The sequence below is a fragment of the Mesoplodon mirus genome (genome assembly GCF_964341445.2).
Source record: "Mesoplodon mirus genome assembly, chromosome: 10".
NCBI classification, from domain to species: Eukaryota; Metazoa; Chordata; class Mammalia; order Artiodactyla; family Ziphiidae; genus Mesoplodon; species Mesoplodon mirus.
Window position 1 is genome coordinate 42,311,033 of NC_138986.1, and position 27,151 is coordinate 42,338,183.

A 27,151-nucleotide genomic window follows, 5' to 3' on the forward strand; every position below is an offset into this window, starting at 1 on the left:
TTCCTATGGAACACCAAGATAACACAGTACTTACAGCTCACTTGCTGAATTTTACTTGTTTCTCTTTTTCTTCATGCTAATGATCACAAAAACCATTAAAGTACTGCCTTAGTTTCCCTTTGCAAGAACTTCCAAGCATTTAGGAAACCCAATTCTTTCTCTTAAGAAAATGATAATTCACTGGGAAGACAGACTAAACATGACATATATGTTTATTAGGTGTACTATGTGGATCCCAATAATTTAGAATTGTTGGACACTTAGACACAGACTGAGTTGAAGTTCAACTGTACTTCATCTTTTATCAAAGGGTTTACTAAATAAAAATAAACAATACTTTAGAGAAAGAGTTACATTTCTCAAGGAAAAAACTTTTTTTAAACTGAATCACGCTGTTTAAACAAATTATTTATGTGAGGTGCAGTACCGTCCTACTTATAAAAGCAGATCGCAACGGATCTCTACTTAAGAACCCTGTATAAAGGCTGTGTGCCACTGCTCCTATTTTTCTTTGAAAAATGACTGTTTTTCTTTTAAGATTTTAAATACATAACTCGGACGCACAGTCTTTTTAGCTCATTTAATTTTTGAGGTCTGATTATGAACATAAATGACAAGAACATGTAAATTTATATACAATTGTTTCTCGGTACTTAAAATTACTGGGTGACTGCAGTTAGTGGAGAAGTGACCATGACAAGATGCTGTGTAAGTTCAGAGCAGAAACACAGTCTTGCTTTATAAATGTTAATGCTCTTTCTTTGTGTCTGGCATTGTGCCGAGGGCAGCTTACACAAAACTTTCTTCTTTATGAGAAATTGTTTCTTGGGGGTAAATTTATAATTGTCCTACATGTGTTTTAAATGTGGGCTTAGAAGTTGTAGCCCCAGAGCCTCCTTAAGTACCTAGATAAATAATTAATTTTGCAAATTACAAATGTGTTTAATTTGGCTTTTCGAAGCTACAGCTCTGAGACCAACTGTGCCCTTCCTAATTTGGAAATATTTTCTTTCTGGTTTTTATTTTGACATGTACCCTGCTATCTACTTTCGTTGCTATTTCTAGCATCCCACAGGAGCTGCTTCCCTGGTTGTCATAGTGCAGACAAACACTCAAGAAAACCAAGAACTCTGTGCTTTCATAAAGCATTTATTTTTATTTGAAAACATTATACAGGCATTACATTGCCACAGCCAGTCCATAGGGGAGCATGCAAATATCAAAAATGGAGAGTTTGTTCAACTTATCAGTGTCAATTTCCTTTTTGGTTCATATTTTCCATTTGCAGTGTCTGGATTAGTGTGCTTTGTTATGTGGCTTGACAGTAGAATCCTACCCATGGGGTAAAATCTGTACTGGTAGCTAGCTGGGGATTACTAAATGGTTACAAATCAAAAACAAACCCAAAACAAACAATACTACACGCTTGTCAAAAGGTTAATAGCACAAGTTAGCAATACCTAAACTAAACATTGAAACATTTTCATGGGACACAGTGGTGCAAATTTTTCCATTGCTTGTTCTACCTGGTTGTGTATTTCAGAGTTCGGAGCTGTGGGAAAGTGTGACCAAGGCGAGCACTATCCCCAGTGCAAGTTGCCATTGAGTAAGTGAGGACCACCACTTAGGAGAGCTAAGGTTTGCTTACCCAACCAAATTCTAGACAAGTTGCTAAAGTCTCATTTGTGGAGGAGAGAGTGGTTGGTGGTGGATTGAAAAGCTGAAATTTTTGCTGGTGTCTACTGAGGTTATGAAATTTCAGAAACTCAAACAGCTAGAGTTTATGATGTCCTACCCCCATTTCCCACCCCACTCCCAAAGGATCGATGTTTTTACACGGAAAAAGAGTTTGTTTCTTGCTATTTTCTTTTTTCCCCCGAAGGGTCAATCTGGAACTCCTGATCTCAAGACAATTCGGTACGTTATCAGCCTTTCTAAATGGAGAAGAACCAACACAGTGAGCTAACCCAGTGACATGAAAATCTCGTGTACAAGGACATTGGATGGTAAAGGGTATACAGTGAGTTCACCTTAACATTCACACTTGGTTTCCATACAGTGGAGTCAATTAAAATATCCTAGAAAATAATTCAGATGGCAACTTGTAGCCATCCACTGATTTGCAAACCCTTTTGAAATTTAAATTTGAAAAAAATTCCCAGTCCACTGAGTCGACTTGGAAATACTTTCATCCACTTATTTCTCATAAGACTTTACTAAGCGTCTACAAATTAGTGTCATAAAAATGAATAAAAAAGACTAAAACATTTGGCTTAAAATAAATACTAAAAATGCAATAAATCAAGCAAATTATGCAAACCAAAGGAATGTAAACACAAAAATAAAACCACAGTCTTTAAAGGTCTTCAGATCTGAATGGACAAAATATTCAGAGAAAGGTATTTAATTGGTTTAAAAGGTAGCAGAGAGCAAACATTGGCAAAGTTCTTTTAACTTGATAGAGCTTTAATGGTGATTTTTTTTCACTGAAAATAAAACATGTTTCTAAGGGGATTGAACAGAGATGAGCATAAAATCTGCATGTCAGAAAAGATAGTTTGTCTGCTCCAACTCCAAGGGCAGGACTACCTGTCCTAGGGTAGAGGGCAGGCAGAAGTGTCACATGGGTGCTGGCGGACAGCATGGGATGCTTCTGCAAGCCATATTTAGGCCTTGTTCAGGCTACTATGGAAATCCTGACTAAGCTGCAATCTGTTCTCTACCTTACAGAGACCCCACTGACGTTTTGCTTTGCTTGCTTAAGATGTATTGATTTGAATTGCCCCAAACATTTATTTTCCCTTTACAAACGCTGTAACTCTATCGAGGATCTTTTTCAATCGTATTGAAGCCAGCCAAAGGTAAAGACTATTGCACGTACTGACATGTAGAATCTATTGTAAATCATAGAGGTTTGTGGTGTTTCTTGATTTTCTGTGTTTGAAGAAAGGGCTATTTTAAGGGCAACAAAATTAGACTAGTGACATACCCCTCAAAGCCTTATCAGGACCCTGTAATATTCTCTGTATCCATAAGAATGTTGTGTGATATATTCCGCTATTGAATGGGTGCCAAATATGACCACAATGCCAGACTTTTTCATTGGTGGCATTTTTACCACTACAAAATGGCCAGATCAATCAAACTATCGTCAGAGACTGTTCCACATCAGCACCCTGACTTTGTTGGGAGGCCAACCAACCAATGACACTCCATAATAAAGGTAATTTCCCATGCTGGTGTATTTCAAAAAAGGTGTCACACAAGAGGGCAGAGGCCCATGGCTTTTTCCAATGCCTTGATTGATTTCCATATTATCACTAAAGAGATCTAGGGGGAAAAAGGAAAACCAAATATATTTTTTGACGAGGGAACATAGGGAGGAGCAGAAAGATGAAAAAAAAATGTATTGCCCTAAGCACAAATAATATTATTTCTGGGGTTTCCCATAAGCCACAGAAACGGAACTTTCCTTATCCTGTTATTACAGGGACTTGATTAGCGGAATCATGTGGCACAACAGAAAGGCAATGGCCTGGAGTAATCAGAGATTGAAATATAAAAAGGCTAAAATGTTTGTTTTATATCTATTCCTAGAATAGAGAATTATATGGTCAGTTGCCACTCCCCACAAGGGTCACAGCACAAAATACATATTGAGCAGGCAATCCAACAGGTAACAGAGGAAACTGCGAGCCCCCAGGTCCCTAGGATAAGGAAGTGTCATAGGGTGGAGCTCCTGTGGCATGCAGCACTCAGAGACTGTGCACAAAAATAAAGTGTGATTCTTAAAAAGTGACTCGCCATAGAAAAGTGGGATTGATGTAACTACATGTGAGTGGGTCTGGTGAGAGTTCCCATCAGGAGTACAAAACCTCCTCCTGGAAGTCGGTGTAGTAACAGTAACCGTAATAATACAAACATGAATACTTGCTTTTGATTCAAACATTTTCACAGTAATTAATGCAGGGGGGTTGTGACCCGGATACACACTAGCTAGGCATCTCCCCAGGTCAGGTGGATCACAGCCTGTGTCTCCAGGGATGTTTAGCTTATGCCTTTTACAGGCTTTCAGATTCGCTACCTTGCAGTCCACCTGTGTAAACCGCACCTAATAAATACCTTTCTCTATGTACAAAACAGAGATGACGGGCGGACACACGGCCGCGGAGGTGTCCTCAGTGGGCTGGGAGGGTGTCGTCCTAGGCCACACGAACGTGGGGCTCGTCTTCAGTCTCCTGGCCCAGGCTGGTGTAGGTGACTGAAGGCTCCACCTGAGCTGTGGCTGGTAAGTCCACGACGGGTCCCGAAGGATTGCGGAACTGCTTGTAAACGCGGGGGTCCTGGGCTATGTATGTGGAGGTGGAGGAGTACAGCACCAGGCCGAGGAGGATGGTGAAGAAAGACAGGAGATACAGTCCTGAAAACTAAACGACACAACAGCCAAGTCACTTAGCAGCCAGAGCAGAAGCACTTACCCACGGGTGAGGCACAGAGACGGGAGCACAGCCGTGGCAGGCAGCTCGATGCGTCGGCCGAGGATCTTGACGGAAGGTGAATGTTCTCTTCTACCTTGTCGTGGTCTTACTGATTCTCCTTATCTTGTTTCTTGACTCTGTGCCTAACACAGAGGAACACTCAGCTAATTGTCCCTAAAGCACCCATCTGAGTACCTGATGTGAGAGGGAGTTAGTTAATCACGAATTAAAATACAAGTTAAAAGCAAATACTCTCCAATATCACTCAACAAAGAGTTGGTTGTTTGTGACTTCATTAAACACGGAAGAAATAGAGATATTCCACTTAAGGTTGTAATGAAGCCATAAACACCTAGTCCCTCACTGACACGGCTGCATCAGGCACTTTTGTTTCACCTTAATCCAACTCAGACACTATTTGTCTTCTGAGTAGGAATTGTTATTGACTTTGGTAACTGTCTTTGCAAGATTAGATTATCCGTGGATAGAAAGAAGTAGTATAACATTTCATTCTTGCTCCATTAATCTAAAAACAAAACCAAATAGAGATGGATATATAGCGTTCTGTTCCTAAACTACTGCTCGACAACTCAGAGCTTTGTAGTGAAAAAAAAGAAAATATTGGTGTATACAACTTCCCTGAGAATTTACATATGTTTTTGAAAAAAACTACACCTTCTGGGCCTTCTTGAGTAGTTATTCTGGAATTACTTGAGTAGTTAGTGGGGGAGAGGGAGGTATCAGCATGAGTGTTGCCATTTCTCTTGTTTCATTCATTCATTCACTCCTTCATTCAACCAATAGTTTTCTTCTATGTCTTCTCTGTATCAAATTTTGAACTATGTGCTGGGGAAAGAGAAATGAAAACATATGGTCCTTACCATCAAGGACTTAATAGTCTCAGTGAAGAAACAGAGGTACAGATAGATTAAAACAATGCAATGCACTTATGGCCTACCAACTCCCATTGTAGTTGATAGCTGTTGTCCCATCTTGACTACATCTTGCATCCATTGGGAAAAAAGGATCAATTTGATTTTCCTATTTTATTTTTTATGCTCATACTGTAAAAGAACTAAAAACTGGTAAAAAAAAAAAAGACAAAAATTAATTGGAAAAAAAAAAAGAAAAAAAAAAGAAAAAAAAAGAAAAAAAATTAATTGGAAGCTGGAAGAAAGGAAAACAGGAAAAGGAAACAGAGTCTATAAAGTTAAGTTGCAATGTTATAAGAAAGAGTTAAAAGGTGGCTATAATGCTCAATAATAGGAAAGGTGGTTTTGAAAATGGCACTTAGAAAAAATATTCCTGTGGTTAAAAATTCCTGCTATGATGTTTTGTTTTGTTTTGTTTTTTACCTCTCTCTCTCTCTCTTTAGCAGCAGCAAGGTAGTTAAGACTAAAGATCACTTTCTGATTTTCTACAGCACTCCTCACCCTGTCCTATAAGTCCTTTATCCTTCACACTCATATGATAATACTTTCTCAGATGGATTTGTATACTAGACTCAGCTTGTAACAGCTTCACTTAATTAGCTTGATTAATTCAGTTTTTCCCAGTGAGAATAATTTTTTTCTTTATGAATTTGTTTGTAAAAACAAAATGGTAGCAAAAGAAGACCACTAACTCAGGACTGCTGTATATGATCTCAGAAAACTTATTTACCCCCAAATTTGCTTCCTGAAGTTCTACATTCAAGAGCTTCATCCTTTACCTGAAACTTTGGCAAATGAAATGAGTTTGTTCCTAACATTAGCAACATTTAAATATTTTGTTAATGACTCTCATTTTCAAAAATCCCCTCATGCACCTCCAGTTTCCAGTGAGAGCTTTTCAGGTCTTGGGTGTGAGGCCGCCCCTGTTGCAGCAGATGAAGGCCGAGAGATTAAGAATGGGGCTCTGAGATTAGAACTGCATTATAACCACAAACAGGATTCAAATCTAGCCCCACTCCTCTCTGGCTGTCATTGTGGACAACTTTTTTCAAGGTCCAAGTTTCCTTATCAGTATAGTGGGGATAATAATTGTACCTACTCTATAGAGTTGTTATAAAGATAAAATTAGGTAAAGCATGTGAAGCACTCATCCTACTGCCTACCTTGCAGTGAGTGTTCAACCTACATTGGCTCCATTTTTATTATTATTACAGCACTATCTTATCATCAATGACCTTACATATAAGACTGTTACAATACTCTTATACAATCATTGATGAAATTGCCTTTCTCCTATAGTCCTTTGACTACAGGACTGTGTCGTTCTTGACCAGTGTCAAGTGCAGAGCCTGGCATAGTGTAGGCATCTACTAAGTGTTATTTGCTCTTTGTTTACATTTTGAATGAATTAATGAATTTAATTAAAGTTTCGTACTAAAGAAAGAAACCATAACAAAGTCAGCCTGTACCCATAGTGTATTTCAAATGTTTTAGCTTTCAACTCAATCCAACGTCACCTCTCATACATAAAATGCTAAACAAAGACTCCTTGAAAGGGAAGTCATAGCACTGATCCTTAATCATTGACTCCAAAAGTCATCTTCAAACCTGTGATCAGTTAGAGGAGAGTGATAAGACAGTGAACTGGGAGGAGTAATGCAGAAGGCAAGAGTCTGGGTAGAAGATTGTAGGCTGCTGACCAGAGGACTGGCAGAGGAAGTTTCATAAACTTGGGGTGGACAGGATTTGGCAACTGAAATAATGTGGAGACAGGAAAGGATCTGATACAGGGTATGAGAAGGATCTGAATTCTTCTAAATTTCTAATTTTGGCTCCTATATTCTGACTTGATCAATATGACATTAGCCATTTTTTGTAAAGCTAATGCCTTTGCCAATGTAGAAAATAATACCTGAATCAATCATTTTTGGGGCATGGAACTATCAAGTTGAGTGATAAAACCACTACAAAGTGTCTTCCTGGGACACAGCTTTAGAATGACAACACATACCTTACTTACAATGCATTTCCATTTAATCATACAGAATTCACTCTAAAATTGTTCAAAGTACAGACAGAATGGAATTTTATATGACAGAGGCATCTTGGAAGTCACCCAAGGGGTTTTATTAATAGTCAGTAGAGAAAGTTTTCATTTAACGCACAAACCCAAAATGGGAGCAGTAACGCAAGCATTAGATTAATCTGGAGAAATACTGAATGTTAAAAGTAATTACAGAAAGGCTTTGTATTTTAAAAAGTAAGAAAAAGTTTCATTTTTCTACTCTTTATAGATTGACAAGAAAAAAGAAAATTTAACAGGGGTAACTAATTGGATGACCCTCAGTTCTGGAGGTTGCACTTATCCTGATAGGGCAATTGTTTAAAAAAACCAATCAATCAAACAAAAATTCTGTATATTCTAGGCTGCTTAGTTTGTTTACTGCAAAGAAATACTCATGCCTAGTTCTTGGAAAGCCATCTCCCAGTGACAGATATGGTGAGTTTCAGGTAGAGGTTTGCTGCCTCCCTTTAAGAATACAGGCCGCTGTCTGACGTGTACACCGTGGTCCTCACCACAGTCAACTGTAGCCCATCAGAAGATGCTGTGTGTTCGGTGCTGCACTTTTGCCTGCATTTTATCTGACTTGTAATTTTGAGAAGCTGAAAAAGGATACACCCTTTCTCACTACCACACTGCACACACTACTGACTTTTCTCTAGCCTTTTTCCATCTTGACGGGTCTCACTGCTAGCAAGGATCAGAAAGTAGTTGCTGTACATAAGGAGAATGTCTGCGTGTTGCTTAAAGTGATCTGACTGGGACACGAGCCATTATTCAGAATGGGGTGGCTTGGAAGACTGATGATAAATCTGCACCAAGCTCTTTAACCTCCAACTAGGGATGAAACCTAGCTCTTAGCCAGCTGGCATCTCCATATAATTACTAGTTAGCTAATGGGACATTCAGCACATCAGTTAGGGACAGACCAAATTTTCATTTTAGTTTTGGTATTAAACATCTAATTTGAGTTTTAATAAACGAATGACTTTAATGGGCCTAAATCTATACAAGTAGAAAACCACATGGTTTGAAAGCCATTTTAAAGAATATTTATAAATATATCAACTATACTATGTGAGGAAGAGGGCAGTTTTTAAGGGAGGTGTTCTTTTTTGGGTTGACTAAAAGATGGTAGGGGTAAGCAGAGGAGAACGTGGGCAACCACAGAGAGGCGTGAGGTAGGGCATGAAGTGACTGTGGGTTAAAGCTCTATTTTCACTGAACATGTGTACCAACTGCCTCTACATGGAGGGCCTGGTTTTTCCTTCTTTCCCGGAGAGTGCACGTTAAAACAGGGCTTTTATGGTGTATGCCTCTGTGTAACATGGCTTTTACAAGGTTCCTGATGTTAGACTGGTTGTTTTTGCTCAGTGACTCCACTTGGGCCTATTAGTGACCAGAACTAATTTTGATTTAATAAGTAATGAAAAGTTAAAAGATTCTCTTAGTTCTTAAAGAGAGATGTATGGCAGTTCTGTCACCAAAAAAAACAAAGGTTCGTTGGAATCAGAAACTATGTCGCTTGTGAGAGGTGGAAGAAAGACATGGAAAAGAGCAGTTGGTGGGTTTCCTAGGAAAGTGGGGTTCAGGGGAATGAGACTTGGGTAAAGCTCCTGAAGTTATCTGAGAAGAAGGGGAGATTTAGATTTAAATCCAATTTAGGTCTAACTTGGAGAGCTGAGGAAGCTCAGAGAAAATACAGTTTGAAGAAGGGAGAAAATAAGGTCAAATTAGAAAGAAGAAAGATACAGGCAAAGAAAATTTCTCAATAGCTAGGAGGAAACAGGACTGGAAAACGTGGAGAGCCCCCTTCCCCCATATAATTCTTTTCTAAATTTACCCAGCATGTATTTTTCTCTCTTTGTCTCTCTCTTTTAGTGTGTGTACACACACACACACACACACACACACACACACACACACAATCTATGAGCCACTACTGCTGAGCTGATAGGATCCGCCTTCTGAACTTTTCTTGAGAGAAGCTGAGTAGCCTGAAAGAACACCACCCCTGAAGGCTTCTCATGTATAGCAGGTGAACAAAGGAGTTGAAACTGGTCTCTCAACTGCATAAGGAAGCTTCTCAGAAATGAATTCAAGGATATTTCTAATTTGCCTTAGACATGGCTTTTGACATGGAAGTATTTCACATATACAAAGGACATGTGGCCACAATAATGATTTCCTTTCTAGTTCTTATTCAAGTTTATTCTTTTAAACAGACACAGATGTAATCAAACCTTTCCACATTTTAAACTCTTTAGCAGAAAACATCTAAGGTAGAGTCTGGGAATCTACAAATTTAGCAGTTGCTTCAGAAGTCAATGCAATCATGGGTAAGTAGAACCATGAAAGCAGTGACTGGTCATTCCCAAGGTTATATGCACAGGCTGGTAAAGGTGAGGTTCAAGAGCTGCTGGGAAGAATTTCCATGTAGAGAGATTGGCCTGGCAATTTCAGCAGCAAGTTATGCCTGGGAAAAATTAGACTTTTAATTAAATTTGGGAAACTGTCCTGAATACTCTGCAGTGTAAAACAAAGTGTCTTCTCCCCTATACTACCACAGTCCATGATATAAAATGCACATATAAAGCCAAATCAACTGGCACATCTAACCAAGATTTCTAGACTAAAAGGAATAAATAAGCCCAATTCTGTTTCAAACAGAATCAGATTACACAGTTTGGAGATCTTAGGTACCAGGATAATTTAAAGACACATCAGTGACAAAGTTAAGCAAAATACCAATTAAAAGAATGAATCATGGGACATTCCTGGTGGCGAAGTGGTTAAGAATCCACCTGCCAATGCAGGGGACACGGGTTCAAGCCCTGGTCCAGGAAGATCCCACATGCCGCAGAGCAGCTAAGCCCGGGTGCCACAACTACTGAGCCTGAGCTCTAGAGCCCGCATGCCACAACTACTGAGCCCAGGAGCCACAACTACTGAAGTCCACATGCCTAGAGTCCATGCTCTGCAACGAGAGAAGCCACAGCAATGAGAAGCCCTAGCACTGCAATGAAGAGTATCCCCCGCTCACCGCAACTAGAGAAAGCCCATGCGCAGTGATGAAGACCCAACACAGCCAAAAATAAATTAATTAATTTAAAAAAAGAATCAATCCATTAATTCTTCAAAAAAAAAAGAATGAATCATAATTAAAGATAATGCTGCCATCGTGGAGTTTTTAAGTCCAAATATTATGGGTAGGTAAAATTGGATTTTGTAACTAAAAGGGGAGCCCAAGGTCTCTTGGGTCCCCACTTGATATGTGGGTTGAAAGATGGACCCTGTGGATCACAGCCAATCTGCTGAGTGTCCTGGGCCGGGAGGGAGAGGACAGCTCACCAATGAAAACACATCTCTCAGCAGCCGTGTGAGTATAAGAGGGCTGTGGGCCACACCTTGAACCTGGGAGTGGAATGGTGGGGAGAAGAAGACCAGAGGAAGCTGGTCATTGCTGGGCAGGCTGTAGGCTGTGACCTGGGTGGGATCCTGTGACAAAAGGCTCTGCCTGGTCCTGATCTACTGCTGCTGAATCTGAGTCAATTGCTATTCAGGGCAAGGAAACTAGACAGATCTGGCTCCACAGAAACACCAACATAAACAAGTTGGTACTTGATCTCCTAATTCTGGCTCTGCACTAACCTAACAAGATCATTTTTATTACTATTAAGGGCATTAAAAATGCAAAAGTTCTGCTTCTGAGTTGACTGAACTGGAAGTAAATTCCCCTCAGAGGCCCGAGCTTTTTCAAATTCTTTGGACCTGCCTCATTATTGCTTTGTCTCCTAGTCTTGTCTCCTCTTATTTCTCTTCCTTCTCTTTTTTCTTCATTCTTTTTTGTTTTTAAGGAAATAAAAAGGGGCTAAATTTCTCTGGCTAAATATTGCAATATTTTTTTCTTCTAAGTCATAGCATGGAAAATACCAAATGTGGGCATGGCACACAATCTATCAACAGACACTGAAATTGGTTGTTTTTAGCGACTAAGAATACTGACCTCCACGCCTCCTTCCACATTCTTTCTCCAATTAGGAGAGAGGAAATAATCCCAAATTCATGCTAATCTAATTGAGACAGAAAATAAATCAATGAGTACCTTAGTCAAAATGCCAAATGGTCTCTCTATCCATATCAGAAAACCAAGATATCACTAAGATTTAAAAACTTGGGAAACAACTTATCCTCCAAATATCATATTGTTAAGGAGAGAAGCAGCAACCAGGGCCCTTGCCTCTCCGTGGCCTGACTCTGTCACTCGGGGCAAGGCTATGTCCCCCTTGCAATCTGAGTTCAGTTTATGAGGCCTTCTGTTTGGTTTGCAAAACCAATTCATTTGGCAGTATATTATGTGCAGCCAATCACATCTAAGGCCAATAAGGGTTCTTTTACAGGCAAATATCTTCCCCTGTGGGTAATTTCACACATGAGTACAGCAACAAGGAGCTAAAAATGGATTCCTGCCACTATCTTTTATATGACAAACAGACATTTTCATTTGGTTTGATGAATTGTTAGAAATCCTCGTTCATGCAGATTTCTATTCTCTGAAGTCCAGCAGAAGACCTTCATAGCCAAGCCGGAAGTGGAATAAAAGGGGGCTTGTCTGTGGGAATGTTTAATTACAGGCTCACTTACAACAAAGGCCATTCGATGGCTCACATATGTCTCCTTCCCACGACTGGTTCTTATTATCACTAGTCAAGAAAGGATAACATTTGTGTGTGAGGTACACCGAGCAGTGGCCTTCACTCTCATGTTTGGACTCTTGCATCACATGAGATCTATTTTCTCGCTACATAACACAGGGGTATACACTGGGCTGGAGTGATTTTGCAAGGGACTGAATTTTAAAGCAGGTGAAAGATCTTAATTTATGGAAGTGATAGTATTGCAGCTCAATACACCTCAAAGAACATCTGTTCCATTATAGTGGAATCAAGAGGTGGAAACGGGAGTGGCACCATTCACTTTTTCCTAGTGATCCACTGGTAAAATTTTGCTTCCTGTCACTGCAACCTTGTGCTCTGCTGATCTAAAAGTCTTAGTTCCGGGCTTCCCTGGTGGCGCAGTGGTTGAGAGTCGGCCTGCCGATGCAGGGGACACGGTTCGTGCCCCGGTCCGGGAAGATCCCACATGCCGTGGAGCGGCTGGGCCCGTGAGCCATGGCCGCTGAGCCTGCGCGTCCGGAGCCTGTGCTCCGCAACGGGAGAGGCCACAACAGTGAGAGGCCCGCGCACCGCAAAAAAATAAAATAAAAAATAAATAAAAGTCTTAGTTCCAAAGGGAGGAACATTTTCACCAGGAGACACACAATGATTACACTGAACTGAAAGTTAAGATTGGCACCCAGCCACTTTGGGCTCCTCATGCTTCTCAATGAACAAAGAAGGGAGTTCTTGTCACTGTGCTGGGGTGGTTGGCCTCGGTTACCAAGGGGAAATTGGGCTGCTACTTCATGATGGAGGTAAGAGTACGTCTGGATTACAGATCTCCTAGGCATCTCTTTGTATTACCATGGCCTGTGATTGAAGTCAGTGGAAACCTTCAACAACCCAATCCAGGCAGGACTACTAATGGCTCGGACTCTTTAGGAATGAAGGCTGGGTCACCCCACCAGGTAAAGAACTACGTGGCTGGCCGAGGTACTCGCTGACGACAAGTGGAGTAGAGAACGGGTACTGGAAGAAGGGAGTTATAAGTACCAGCTACAGCAGCATGAGCAGTTACAGAAATGAGGACTGTAATTGTCACGAGTATTTACTCCTTATTTTGTTATTAATATGGTTGTCAGTGTGTGTGTATAAAATCTTTGTTTTCTCCCTTCTCTTATCCCCTTATCAGATAAGATGTATTGATTTTACACCATAGTATTTAAGTTACAGGACATCAAGAAGAAGAGTGAACATCCCCCGAGATGTTTGCATCCTTTTCTAGGGAAAAGGTTAGTATGTTTTCAGTTGTGTGCAGGCTAGTTGTATCATGTTGGGCAAAAGTACCTCTTGTTATTGTCTTTATTTTGAGATTAAGTATGATTTAAGGAGATGTGTATATGGGTGCCGGGTTGAGAAGAGGTAGACCTGTGACAGTTAATTTTATGTGTCAGCTTGGCTAAGTCATTGTGCCTAGATATTTGGTCAAACATCAGTCTGGAGGTTGCTGTGAAGATATTTTTTAGATGAAATTAACATTTAACTCAGTGGACTCTGAGTAAAGCAGATTACCCTCCATAATGTGGATGGGCTTCATTCAATCAGTTGATGGTCTTAAGAGAAAAAGACTGAGGTCCCCGAGGAAGAAGAAATTCTGCCTTTGGACTCAAGCTGCAACACCAATTCTTCCCTGGGACTCCAGCCTGCCAGGCTGCCCTCCAGATTTCAAGCTTGCCAGCCTCTACAATCACATGTGACACTTCCTTAAAATAAATCCATCTCTCTATCTCTCTAGCTCTAGATTGGAAGATGGATAGATAGGACTATGTAGAGATAGAGATAAAGATAGATACACACACACACACACACACACCCTATTGGTTCTATTTCTCTGGATAACCCTGACTATTAACAACACAAAAATCTGTTATATTAAAGGGCTAGATGCTTACATAAACTTTCATAACAATTTCTCTCCATGGCAAGTTTTAGAAATGGAGTGTTTAATGATATTTTCCAGGCAATATCAAGTTGTGGTTCACAGTACAAGCTCTAGAGTCAGAATGCTGGGGTTTGCATACCTGTTTGCCACCTCCTTGCTATGGTCTTGGACAAGTTCCTTACTTCTCTATACCTCTGGTCATGCATCAGTTAACAAAGGATAATAATAGTACCTGCCATATGGGACTGTTGTGAGCATTAAATGAAATGCATGTTTGGTGCAGTTCTTGGCACATAGTAAATGTTCAATAAATGTCAGCTATATTGTTATCTTTATATCACAAGAAGTAAATGCTAAAGCAAAGATAGATATAAAAAACCTTCCTCAATAGCCCTCTCTGAAAACTTCAGCATAAATCAAGTTGAACTGAAAATGCATTTATAGAATTGGCAACTTAAAAGAAGAGACAATCAATCCATCTGGAGAGGAAGGCTTTTTTGGCAATGCAAATAATAACCCCCTGGCTTATAGGCTCAGTGTCTGGACATATTTATCTTGAGTTTTCTTGCAATGATAATTATATAAGTCCTCATAAATTCCTATTCTGCTTTACCTTGTTTATTAATTTTGAGCAATTGCTCCCCATTGACATAAATCACATTTGAGCAGCCCTAAGTATATGTAAGTTTAGCAATTAATTTTGCTTCCTCATTGTGCTAAGCTTTAAAGTGGACCCCAAAGTATATTCACATCCTAATCCCTGGAACCTGTGAATGTTGGTTACCCTATTTGGAAAAAGGGTCTTTGCAGATGTGATTAAGGAGTTTGAGATGACAGATTATCCTGGGTGCTATGGACTGAATTGTGTACCCCTCCCCAACAAATTTGTATATTGAAGCCATGACCCCAATGTATCTGTATTTAGAGATGGGGCCTCCATTAAGGTAATTAAAGTTAAAGGAGGTCATAAAGGTGGATTAGTGTCCTTATGAGAAGAGATCAGAGAGCTCTCTCTCCCACCACCCTGCGCTCCCCCTCATGTGTACACACAGAGGAAAGGCCATGAGAAGATGTGAGAAGGCAGTTGTCTGCAAGCCAGGAAGAAAGCCCTCACCAGAAACTGAACCCTGCTGGACTCTGATCTGGGACTTCCAGCCTTCAAATGTGTGACAAATTTCTGTTGTCCAAGCCACCCAGCTTATAGTATTTTGTTACGGTGGCCAGAGCAGACTAATACATCTGGGTTATTCAGGTGGGCCTGAAATGCAGTCACATGTATCTTACAAGAGGGAGCAGAGGAAGATTTCAGACTCGCAGAGAAGAAGGGGATGTGAAGACAGAGAAGATAGATTTGCAGATGCTGGCCTTAAAGACGAGTGATAGAGCCACAGGCCAAGGAGTGCTGGCAGCAACAAAAGCTGGAAGAAAGAACAGATTCTCTAGAGCCTAGAGCCTCCAGTTGGAACATGGCTCTGCTGAACCTTAGTCTTGGCCCAGTGAAACTGATTTCGAACTTCTGACCCCAGAACTGTGAGAGAATAAATGTCTGTTTGTTTCAAGCCACCAAAGTTTGTGGTAATCTGTTACAGCAGCCCTATGAAACTAATAGACTCAGTAACTATTAGTAATAGACTCAGCAACTAATAGCTCAGTAATTATTCATTTAATAACTGAGCTTAACCATGATCTGAGACCCTAAATATCACCCTAAATATCATATCCATCCCTTCAAAAAATGCTTACCGAGTTCCTATTATGTATCGTGCTGGGGATACGGTGACAAATAAAATGGATATAACTCTGTTCCCAGTTTCCAGTCTATCGTGGGAGACCGACTAAAACTAACTTGAAGAACTTAATCTGTAATATGACTTTGGGAAAGACTAGTGTTGTTGCAAAAACTCCTATATCTCCTGGTTTCCCCCCTTCCGCTTTGGAACAGTTTTCTCAGCATTTATCTGAGATGCTGTCTCCCAGGCTTGAAGTCCTAAGAATGTCGAATAAAATACAACTCTCAACTTTTAGGTGGTGCATTTTTTTCAGTCAATAGAGCCATAGGACATAGGCACTCAGGAAAGTTGTCAGGCCCTTAGAGGTCAGCAGGGATCTAAATTTTGCTCAAAATGCAGTGAGAAAGAAGTTAGTAAAGGGTATTCAGAAGAAGAGAACATAATCTGATTGGTTTTAAAAGGATCACCCCGGCTGCTGGTGGGTGATTAACTGTAGAGACTGTCAACTAAAAAAAAAAAAACAAAACCAGGAGATCACCTTCCTCCCCACGGATACACCAGAAATACAGCTACACGTGGAACAACTCCTACAGAACACCTACTGAACGCTGGCAGAAGACCCCAGACCTCCCAAAAGGCAAGAAACTCCCCACATACCTGGGTAAGGCAAAGCGGAGAGATTCCCGCACAGAGGATCGGTGCCGAGCGGCACTCACCAGCCCGAGAGGCTTGTCTGCTCGCCCGCCGGGGCGGGCGGCGCTGGAAGCTGAGGCTCGGGCTTCGGTCAGAGCGCAGGGAGAGGACTGGGGCTGGCGGCGAGAACTCAGCCTGAAGGGGGCTAATGTGCCACAGCTAGCCGGGAGGGAGTCTGGGAAAACTCTGGAGCTGCCGAAGAGGCAAGAGACTTTTTCTTCCCTCTTGGTTTCCTGGTGCGCGAGGAGAGGGGATTAAGAGCGCTGCTTAAAGGGGCTACACAGACGGGCGTGAGTCACGGCTGAAAGCGCGGAGCCCAGTGATGGGCGTGGGACACTGGGGCTGCTGCCGCCACCGCCAAGAAGCCTGTGTGCGAGCGCAGGTCACTGCCCACACCGCCCTTCCGGGAGCCTGTGCAGCCCGCCACTGCCGGGGTCCCGGGATCCAGGGGCGGCTTCCCTGGGAGAACGCACGGCGCGCCTCGGGCTGGTGCAACGTCACGCCAACCTCTGCCGCTGCAGGCTCACCCCGCCCTCCGTGTCCCTCCCTCCCGCCCGGCCTGAGTGAGCCAGAGTCCCCGAAGAGGCTGCTCCTTTAACCCTGTCCTGTCTGAGCGAAGAACAGATGCCCTCTGGCGACCTACACGCAGAGGCGGGGCCAAATCCAAAGCTGAGACCCAGGAGCTGTGAGAACAAAGAAGAGAAAGGGAAACCTATCCCAGCAGCCTCAGAAGCAGCAGATTAAAGCTCCACAATCAACTTGATGTACCCTGCATCTGTGGAATACATGAATAGACAACAAATCATCCCAAATTGAGGAGCCAGGAGTCAGTGCTGGGCCTCTGAGGTGGGAGAGCCAACTTCAGGACACTGGTCCACAAGAGACCTCCCAGCTCCACATAATATCAAACGGCGAAAATCTTCCAGAGATCTCCATCTCAACACCAGCACCCAGCTTCACTCAACGACCAGCAAGCTACAGTGCTGGACACCCTATGCCAAACAACTAGCAAGACAGGAACACAATGCCACCCATTAGCAGAGAGGTAGCCTAAAATCATAAAAAGTCCGCAGACACCCCAAAACACACCACCAGACGTGGACCTGCCCACCAGAAAGACAAGATCCAGCCTCATCCACCAGAACACAGGCACTAGTCCCCTCCACCAGGAAGCCTACACAACCCACTAAACCAACCTTAGCCACTGGGGACAGACACCAAAAACAACGGGAACTACGAACCTGCAGCCTGCAAAAAGGAGACCCCAAACACAGTAAGATAAGCAAAATGAGAAGACAGAAAAACGCACAGCAGGAGAAAGAGCAAGATAAAAACCCACCAGACCTAACAAATGAAGAGGTAATAGGCAGTCTACCTGAAAAAGAATTCAGAATAATGATGGTAAAGATGATCCAAGATTCTATTTCCAAGATCCAAAATCTTGGAAATAGAATAGACAAAATGCAAGAAACAGTTAACAAGGACCTAGAAGAACTAAAGATGAATCAAGCATCGATTAAAAACACAATAAATGAAATAAAAAATACTCTAGATGGGATCAATAGCAGAATAACTGAGGCAGAAGAACGGATAAGTGAGGTGGAAGATAAAATAGTGGAAATAACTGCTGCAGAGCAAAATAAAGAAAAAAGAATGAAAAGAACAGAGGACAGTCTCAGAGACCTCTGGGACAACATTAAATGCACCAACATTCAAATTATAGGGGTTCCAGAAGAAGAAGAGAAAAAGAAAGGGACTGAGAAAATATTTGAAGAGATTATAGTTGAAAACTTCCCTAATATGGGAAAGGAAATAGTTAATCAAGTCCAGGAGGCACAGAGAGTCCCATACAGAATAAATCCAAGGAGAAATACGCCAAGACACATATTAATCAAACTGTCAAAAATTAAACACAAAGAAATCATATTAAAAGCAGCAAGGCAAAAACTAGAAATAACACACAAGGGAATCCCCATCAGGATAACAGCTGATCTCTCAGCAGAAACTCTACAAGCCAGAAGGGAGTGGCAGGACATAATTAAAGTGATGAAGAAGAAAAACCTGCAACCAAGATTACTCTACCCAGCAAGGATCTCACTCAGATTTGATGGAGAAATTAAAACCTTTACAGACAAGCAAAAGCTGAGAAAGTTCAGCACCACCAAACCAGCTTTACAACAAATGCTAAAGGAACTTCACTAGGCAAGAAACACAACAGAAGGAAATGACCTACAATAACGAACCCAAAACAATTAAGAAAATGGGAATAGGAACATACATATCGATAATTACCTTAAATGTAAATGGACTAAATGCTCCCACCAAAAGACACAGATTGGCTAAATGGATACAAAAACAAGACCCATATATATGCTGTCTACAAGAGACCCACTTCAGACCTAGAGACACATACAGACTGAAAGTAAGGGGATGGAAAAAGGTATTCCATGCAAATGGAAACCAAAAGAAAGCTGGAGTAGCAATTCTCATATCAGACAAAATAGACTTTAAAATAAAGACTACTAGAAGAGACAAAGAAGGACACTACATAATGATCAAGGGATCGATCCAAGAAGAAGATATAACAATTGTAAATATTTATGCACCAAACATAGGAGCACCTCAATACATAAGGCAAATACTAACAGCCATAAAAGGAGAAATCGACAGTAACACAATCATAGTAGGGGACTTTAACACCCCACTTTCACCAATGGACAGATCATCCAAAATGAAAATAAATAAGGAAACACAAGCTTTAAATGATACATTAAACAAGATGGACTTAATTGATATTTATAGGACATTCCATCCAAAAACAACAGAATACACATTTTTCTCAAGTGCCCATGGAACATTCTCCAGGATAGATCATATCTTGGGTCACAAATCAAGCCTTGGTAAATTTAAGAAAATTGAAATTGTATCAAGTATCTTTTCCAACCACAATGCTATGAGACTAGATATCAATTAGAGGAAAAGATCCATAAAAAATACAAACACATGGAGGCTAAACAATACACTACTTAATAACGAAGTGATCACTGAAGAAATCAAAGAGGAAATTAAAAAATACCTAGAAACAAATGACAATGGAGACACGATGACCCAAAACCTATGGGATGCAGCAAAAGCAGTTCTAAGAGGGAAGTTTCTAGCAATACAATCCCACCTTAAGAAACAGGAAATATCTCGAATAAACAACCTAACCTTGCACCTAAAGCAATTAGAGAAGGGAGAACAAAAACATCCCAAAGTTAGCAGAAGGAAAGAAATCATAAAAATCAGATCAGAAATAAATGAAAAAGAAATGAAGGAAACGATAGCAAAGATCAATAAAACGAAAAGCTGGTTCTTTGAGAAGATAAACAAAATTGATAAACCATTAGCCAGACTCATCAAGAAAAAAAGGGAGAAGACTCAAATCAGTAGAATTAGAAACGAAAAATGAGAAGTAACAACTGACACTGCAGAAATACAAAAGATCATGAGAGATTATTATAAGCAGCTCTATGCCAATAAAAAGGACAACCTGGAAGAAATGGACAAATTCTTAGAAATGCACAACCTGCCAAGACTGAATCAGGAAGAAATAGAAAATATGAACAGACCAATCACAAGCACTGAAATTGAAACTGTGATAAAAAATCTTCCAAGAAACAAAAGCCCAGGACAAGATGGCTTCACAGGCGAATTCTATCAAGCATTTAGAGAAGAGCTAACACCTATCCTTCTCAAACTCTTCCAAAATATAGCAGAGGGAGGAACACTCCCAAACTCATTCTACGAGGCCACCATCACCTTGTTACCAAAACCAGACAAGGATGTCACAAAGAAAGAAAACTACAGGCCAATATCACTGATGAACATAGATGCAAAAATCCTCAACAAAATACTAGCAAACAGAATCCAACAGCACATTAAAAGGATCATACACCATGATCAAGTGGGGTTTATTCCAGGAATGCAAGGATTCTTCAATATACGCAAATCAATCAACGTGATACACCATATTAACAAACTGAAGGAGAAAAACCATACGATCATCTCAATAGATGCAGAGAAAGCTTTCGACAAAATTCAACACCCATTTATGATAAAAACCCTGCAGAAAGTAGGCATAGAGGGAACTTTCCTCAACATCATAAAGGCCATATATGACAAACCCACAGCCAGCATCGTCCTCAATGGTGAAAAACTGAAACCATTTCCACTAAGATCAGGAACAAGACAAGGCTGCCCACTCTCACCGCTCTTATTCAACATAGTTTTGGAAGTTTTAGCCACAGCAATCAGAGAAGAAAAGGAAATAAAAGGAATCCAAATCGGAAAAGAAGAAGTAAAGCTGTCACTGTTTGCAGATGACATGATACTATACATAGAGAATCCTAAAGATGCTACCAGAAAACTACCAGAGCTAATCAATGAATTTGGTAAAGTTGCAGGATACAAAATTAATGCACAGAAATCTCTGGCATTCCTATATACTAATGATGAAAAATCTGAAAGTGAAATCAAGGAAACACTCCCATTTACCACTGCAACAAAAAGAATAATATATCTAGGAATAAACCTACCTAAGGAGACAAAAGACCTGTATGCAGAAAATTATAAGACACTGATGAAAGAAATTAAAGATGATACAAATAGATGGAGAGAAGTACCATGTTCTTGGATTGGAAGAATCAACATTGTGAAAATGACTCTACTACCCAAAGCAATCTACAGATTCAATGCAATCCCTATCAAACTACCACTGGCATTTTTCACAGAACTAGAACAAAAAATTTCACAATTTGTATGGAAACACAAAAGACCCTGAATAGCCAAAGCAATCTTGAGAACGAAAAATGGAGCTGGAGGAATCAGGCTCCCTGACATCAGACTATACTACAAAGCTACAGTAATCAAGACAGTATGGTACTGGCACAAAAACAGAAATGTAGATCAATGGAACAGGATAGAAAGCCCAGAGATACACCCACGCACATATGGTCACTTTATCTTTGATAAAGGAGGTAGGAATGTACAGTGGAGAAAGGACAGTCTCTTCAATAAGTGGTGCTGGGAAAACTGGACAGGGACATGTAAAAGTATGAGATTAGATCACTCCCTAACACCGTACACAAAAATAAGCTCAAAGTGGATTAAAGACCTAAATGTAAGGCCAGACACTATCAAACTCTTAGAGGAAAACATAGGCAGAACACTCTATGACATAAATCACAGCAAGATCCTTTTTGACCCACCTCCTAGAGAAATGGAAATAAAGACAAAAATAAACACATGGGACCTAATGAAACTTAAAAGCTTTTGCACAGCAAAGGAAACCATAAACAAGACCAAAAGACAACCCTCAGAATGGGAGAAAATATTTGCAAATGAAGCAACTGACAAAGGATTAATCTCCAAAATTTACAAGCAGCTCATGCAGCTCAATAACAAAAAAACAAACAACCCAATCCAAAAATGGGCAGAAGACCTACATAGACATTTCTCTAAAGAAGATATACAGATTGGCAACAAACACATGAAAGAATGCTCAACACCATTAATCATTAGAGAAATGCAAATCAAAACTACAATGAGGTATCATCTCACACTGGTCAGAATGGCCATCATCAAAAAATCTAGAAACAGTAAATGCTGGAGAGGGTGTGGAAAAAAGGGAACCCTCTTGCACTGCTGGTGGGAATGTGAATTGGTACAGCCACTATGGAGAACGGTATGGAGTTTCCTTAAAAAACTACAAATAGAACTACCATATGACCCAGCAATCCCACTACTGGGCATATACCCTGAGAAAACCATAATTCAAAAAGAGACATGTACCAAAATGTTCATAGCAGCCCTATTTACAATAGCCCGGAGATGGAAACAACCTAAGTGTCCATCATCGGATGAATGGGTAAAGAAGATGTGGCACATATATACAATGGAATATTACTCAGCCATAAAAAGAAATGAAATTGAGCTATTTGTAATGAGGTGGACAGACCTAGAGTCTGTCATACAGAGTGAAGTAAGTCAGAAAGAGAAAGACAAATACTGTATGCTGACACATATATATGGAATTTAAGGAAAAAAATGTCCTGAAGAACATAGGGGTAAGACAGGAATAAAGACACAGACCTACTAGAGAATGGACTTGAGGATATGGGGAGGGGGAAGGGTAAGCTGTGACAAAGTGAAAGAGCGGCATGGACATATATACACTACCAAACGTAAGGTAGATAGCTAGTGGGAAGCAGCTGCATAGCACAGGGAGATCAGCTCGGTGCTTTGTGATCGCCTGGAGGGGTGGGATAGGGAGGGTGGGAGGGAGACGCAAAAGGGAGGGGATATGGGAACCTATGTATATGTATAACTGATTACATTTGTTATAAAGCAAAAACTAAAAATAAAAATAAAAAAAATAAAAATATAAAAAAAAAACAATGCACCACCTAAAAGTTGAGAATTATGTTTTTTTGGCGGACAAAACTGAGCACTTAAACCCAGGATGCAGCCTCTCAGACAGCTCTGAGGGACGGCTCTGAAGAGCTAAGGGAAGAGCCAGGATATAGAGTTTTTGCAACAAAGACCAGGTAGTTGGAACATCAAAAGATTACTATTAATTACAGAAAACAGACATCTCAAGTTAAGGAATTTAGCACTTTTCTGTGTATGGAAAGATGCAAGAGTCTGGGCTCACTGAAATCATTCCTTTGATGTGCACCTCAGCTATCTGGGGCCAGTGTCCTGTACTTTCTCGCCCTGGGTCTCCTCAGAGTGCACCGTGGGGGGTGGCTGCAGTGGCCGACTTCTAGGTACATCCTGTTTCTATCCTGAGTCCCGTGGCTGTAATGTGATGCCTGCGATGTGATGCAACATCCTTTGTTTTCGGATAGGGCAGGCAACATTGTTTGATTGACAAGAGGAATAAGTGGAAGCAGAAAGACCAAGAGACTATTGAAATGGTCTAAGTGAGAGATGGTTGTATTCTGAACCAAGATGATGGCAGTAGAAACAGAAGGGGATCTATTTTGTTGGAGGATGGATAGAATTTGCTGATGGAGTAAACGTGGGGAGTGAAGAAGAGAGAAATTAAGAATCTCAGTTACTGAAGCTGACTGTTCTGAGAGTATGTGATTCTCTTCTAAGCATTTCTCATGGTGCGTTTATTGTCCTATTGTCACATATCATCTTTTTTTTTTTTTTTTTTTTTTTCCCGTACGCGGGCCTCTCACCGCTGTGGCCCCTCCCGTTGCGGAGCACAGGCTCCGGACGCGCAGGCTCAGCGGCCATGGCTCACGGGCCCAGCCGCTCCGCGGCACATGGGATCCTCCCAGACCGGGGCACGAACCCGTATCCCCTGCATCGGCAGGCGGACTCTCAACCACTGCGCCACCAGGGAGGCCCCACATATCATCTTTTTAACGGAGAGGATTTACTCTTAACACCTTCTATAGCACTAGCATTCACTGCGTGGTGCCGTAGGTATAATTCCTGCCAATTGGTCTCCTTTCTCGCAACCTGAGAAGTGTTCTAAGATGAGAACCATATTTTGGAAGGTACATTTCATAACAATTCTAAATTAAGATTGATAACCTTAGATAGCAAACAAAGCTGTGGTCTACTTCCTCCAAAGTATTTTCATGTGTATCATCTCATTTCATTTTCAGAAAACCAGTCCCTCAGAGAAGCATGAAGCGCCGTGATGAACGACTTGGAACTGAGGAGATGGGAGGTGAGGGCAGGTCTAATAGAGAACTTAGGGCTTGTCTTGTAGTGACAGCTGACACAGCACCCAGAGGTTCCACCCAATTCTCTTCCCATCTCCTAAATGCTTGGTTAACTGCATTGCAGCCTAACTCTTTTTGTTTCTTCCATTCCCTATATTCAAGCTTCTAGGGCAATCCATATCTCTTATTGTACAGGGATGGGTGGGGCTCAACTTTATTTAACTCAACATATCTTGGAACAACTTTAATGGATTGTTGATGAATTTGGAAGCTGTTCTTTCTCAATTCATAGAAATGCACAATCATCAAGAAATATTATCCCGGCTGCAGGAGGGGGAAACCCCTTGACAAAATGAAAAATGAACTCTCCTGCAACCATATTGGAATTCCTCATTTCCTTCTCTCACATGCACCTGCTGGTGGCAAGAGAGACAGAAAAATGAAATAAATGGGTGAGTAATTTATTGTAAAGACTATCTTGATGTGGCAGCTGTCAAGGAAGAAATCATATTATGGTTTCAATGGCTAATAAATTTTTTTTCTAAATAAGAAGTCTGGTCCTGTAGAGTGAAAAAAAATACACTACCTAAAAGTTAAGAATTATGTTTTATTTGGAGAACTTCCTGAGGACTTAAGCCCAGGAGACAAGTTCTCAGACAGCTATAAAAGGGAGTATTCCTAAGAGGTAAGGGAGGAGCCAGGATATACAGGAGTTTTGCAAAAACAAACAAGGTAGTTAAACATCAAAAGATTTCTGCTAATTAAAGAAAAAACAAACATCTCAAGTTAATGAATTTAGTGCTTTTCTAATATGGGAAGATGCAAGAATCTGGACTCATGGAAATCATTCCTTTGATATGCACCTTAACTATCTAGGGTCAGCATCCTGTTTTTCTCCATCCTGAATCCCCTCAGGGTGCACAGTCTTGGCTGAACTGGCTGATGGCCTGATGGCCTGCAACATCCTTTGTTTACTGGTAAGGCCGGTGACTCTCTTCATCCACAGAATGTGATAAGTAGCTGCCACCTTCTTAAATAGCCCTCGACACTCACTTTTTTTTTTTTTTTTTTTCTTTTTGCGGTATGCGGGCCTCTCACTGTTGTGGACTCTCCCGTTGCGGAGCACAGGCTCCGGACGCGCAGGCCCAGCGGCCATGGCTCACGGGCCCAGCCGCTCCGCGGCATATGGGATCCTCCCAGACCGGGGCACGAACCCGTATCCCCTGCATCGGCAGGCGGACTCTCAACCACTGCGCCACCAGGGAGGCCCGACACTCACTTTTTAATTCCAGAATATCACTGAGAAGTATTGGCAGTAGGCCCAGAATATTTGGTTATTCCATTGTAAAATCTTACATCATTATTACTTTTCCCCAGAATTGTATAATACTTGAAATCCATGAAGTGCTATAAAAAATATGACAGACATTCAACACTGTTCATTTTTTTCCTTTGTACCTATTATTAAAAATTAAATTATCTAATGTCTTAGGACTTGCAAAAAATGTGAATTTTGGGTTATGTTACTATTATACAAACACATTTTTAAAAATAAAAATCTAGAGGCTTCCCCTAAATTTGACATCCATGAACTGATATACCCATCTATATGTCTCTATATGTCTCTCTCAGTATATAGTTTTGAGGGAGATGGTGAGAAGTCACTAAGCTGTAAGGACATCTGTCACTTGGAAACGACCATCTTTATTGTCAAATTAACCTGTGCATATATACAATGGTTTTCTCCCGACACGTGATTCTGGGAAAGTTAATTGGATAATATTATTGTTATTATCTGATAGTTTTTTTTCTTTTGGGCACACAATATGCAGAAAATCAGTTTAGGATGTGCTCCCTGTCTCCAGATGGCTTTGCTTCATCCTTCTCTGTAAGCTATGGCTTTAATATCCATCTTAGCTCAGGACTGTTGTTTTGCATTGGCACCCCACTCATTCCTTTGCGTAAAATGAAAACAATTTAACCAATAAACTGAAGACATTTCACTGTATTGTATGCATGCCACAGACATCCTTATAACAAAACTAACAGATGCGGCCTTAGATGCCACCAAGAACTCAAATAGGAGGCGGATACTCCACTTATTCTAAAACTGTTTAGAAATGATTACAATCAGCTTTGAAAACAAGTCCACACACTTGAAGTGCAAAAAAATCTGTAGCATTTTGTGTAGAGCTTCCAGCAGCTTTGTTAATGATACACTCTGCAGAGGAAATGGTTGTTTTCTGGTGCTGAAGATTAGGGAAAAGTTTGCAAGGACAATTATAGTCCACATCAGGGGTCAGTAAACTAACGAATCTGGCAGCTGCCTGGTTTTGTAAATAAAGTTTTATTGGAAGACAGCCATGTCCATGGCAGAGTTGAGTGGCTGTAAAGACTGTCTGGCCTGCAAATCTGAAATATCTAGTCTGATCTTCTACAGAACTGTTTGTGGACCCCTGTGGATGTAGATACATCAACAAATACAGATATAGATACAGAAATACAGTATATGATAATGACATTTCACAATTTTACTGTGGGATGACTTAATAATAAATCTGAATATTAGATATTATTTTTTCTGTAAATAGAATAAATTTCTTAGCAAATTTTCAACGTTGATGTGAGTTCCATTCTTCCTGTCTCCCATGACAATGTATACAGTTATTATGGCATTGAACTGGTTTCTAATACCCATGTTCCCTTGAGATGTTCCCTAAGCAATCCATCAATTCAAAGAATGCTATTGTGGGATCTAAATTTTTAACTTTTCAGCAGGTTTCGTTAACTTGAGATATAAAGAGTCCATATCAATCAAAAGCTTTTTGCATCTTATGTGAAAATTCCTTGATAACATTCAGCTTAGAAAACTGAAGTTTAACCTTTAAAGTTTCTTGTAGAAATAAGCGTTTCATTGAATAAATAATTGCTG

General features: G+C 40.6%; 1 protein-coding gene across 2 annotated transcripts in view; it reads right to left on the minus strand.

The window, feature by feature from the left end:
• Nucleotides 1-1,148: 1,148 nt before the first annotated feature.
• Nucleotides 1,149-27,151, minus strand: part of SLC35F1 (solute carrier family 35 member F1) — a 419,368-nt gene continuing 393,365 nt past the window's right edge. For both annotated transcript variants that reach the window (XM_082633389.1, XM_082633390.1), the window contains exon 8: nucleotides 1,149-4,427. In XM_082633389.1, coding sequence (XP_082489515.1) covers nucleotides 4,203-4,427 — 225 coding nt within the window. In that variant the 3' untranslated portion in view covers nucleotides 1,149-4,202. The remainder of the gene's footprint in view (nucleotides 4,428-27,151) is intronic.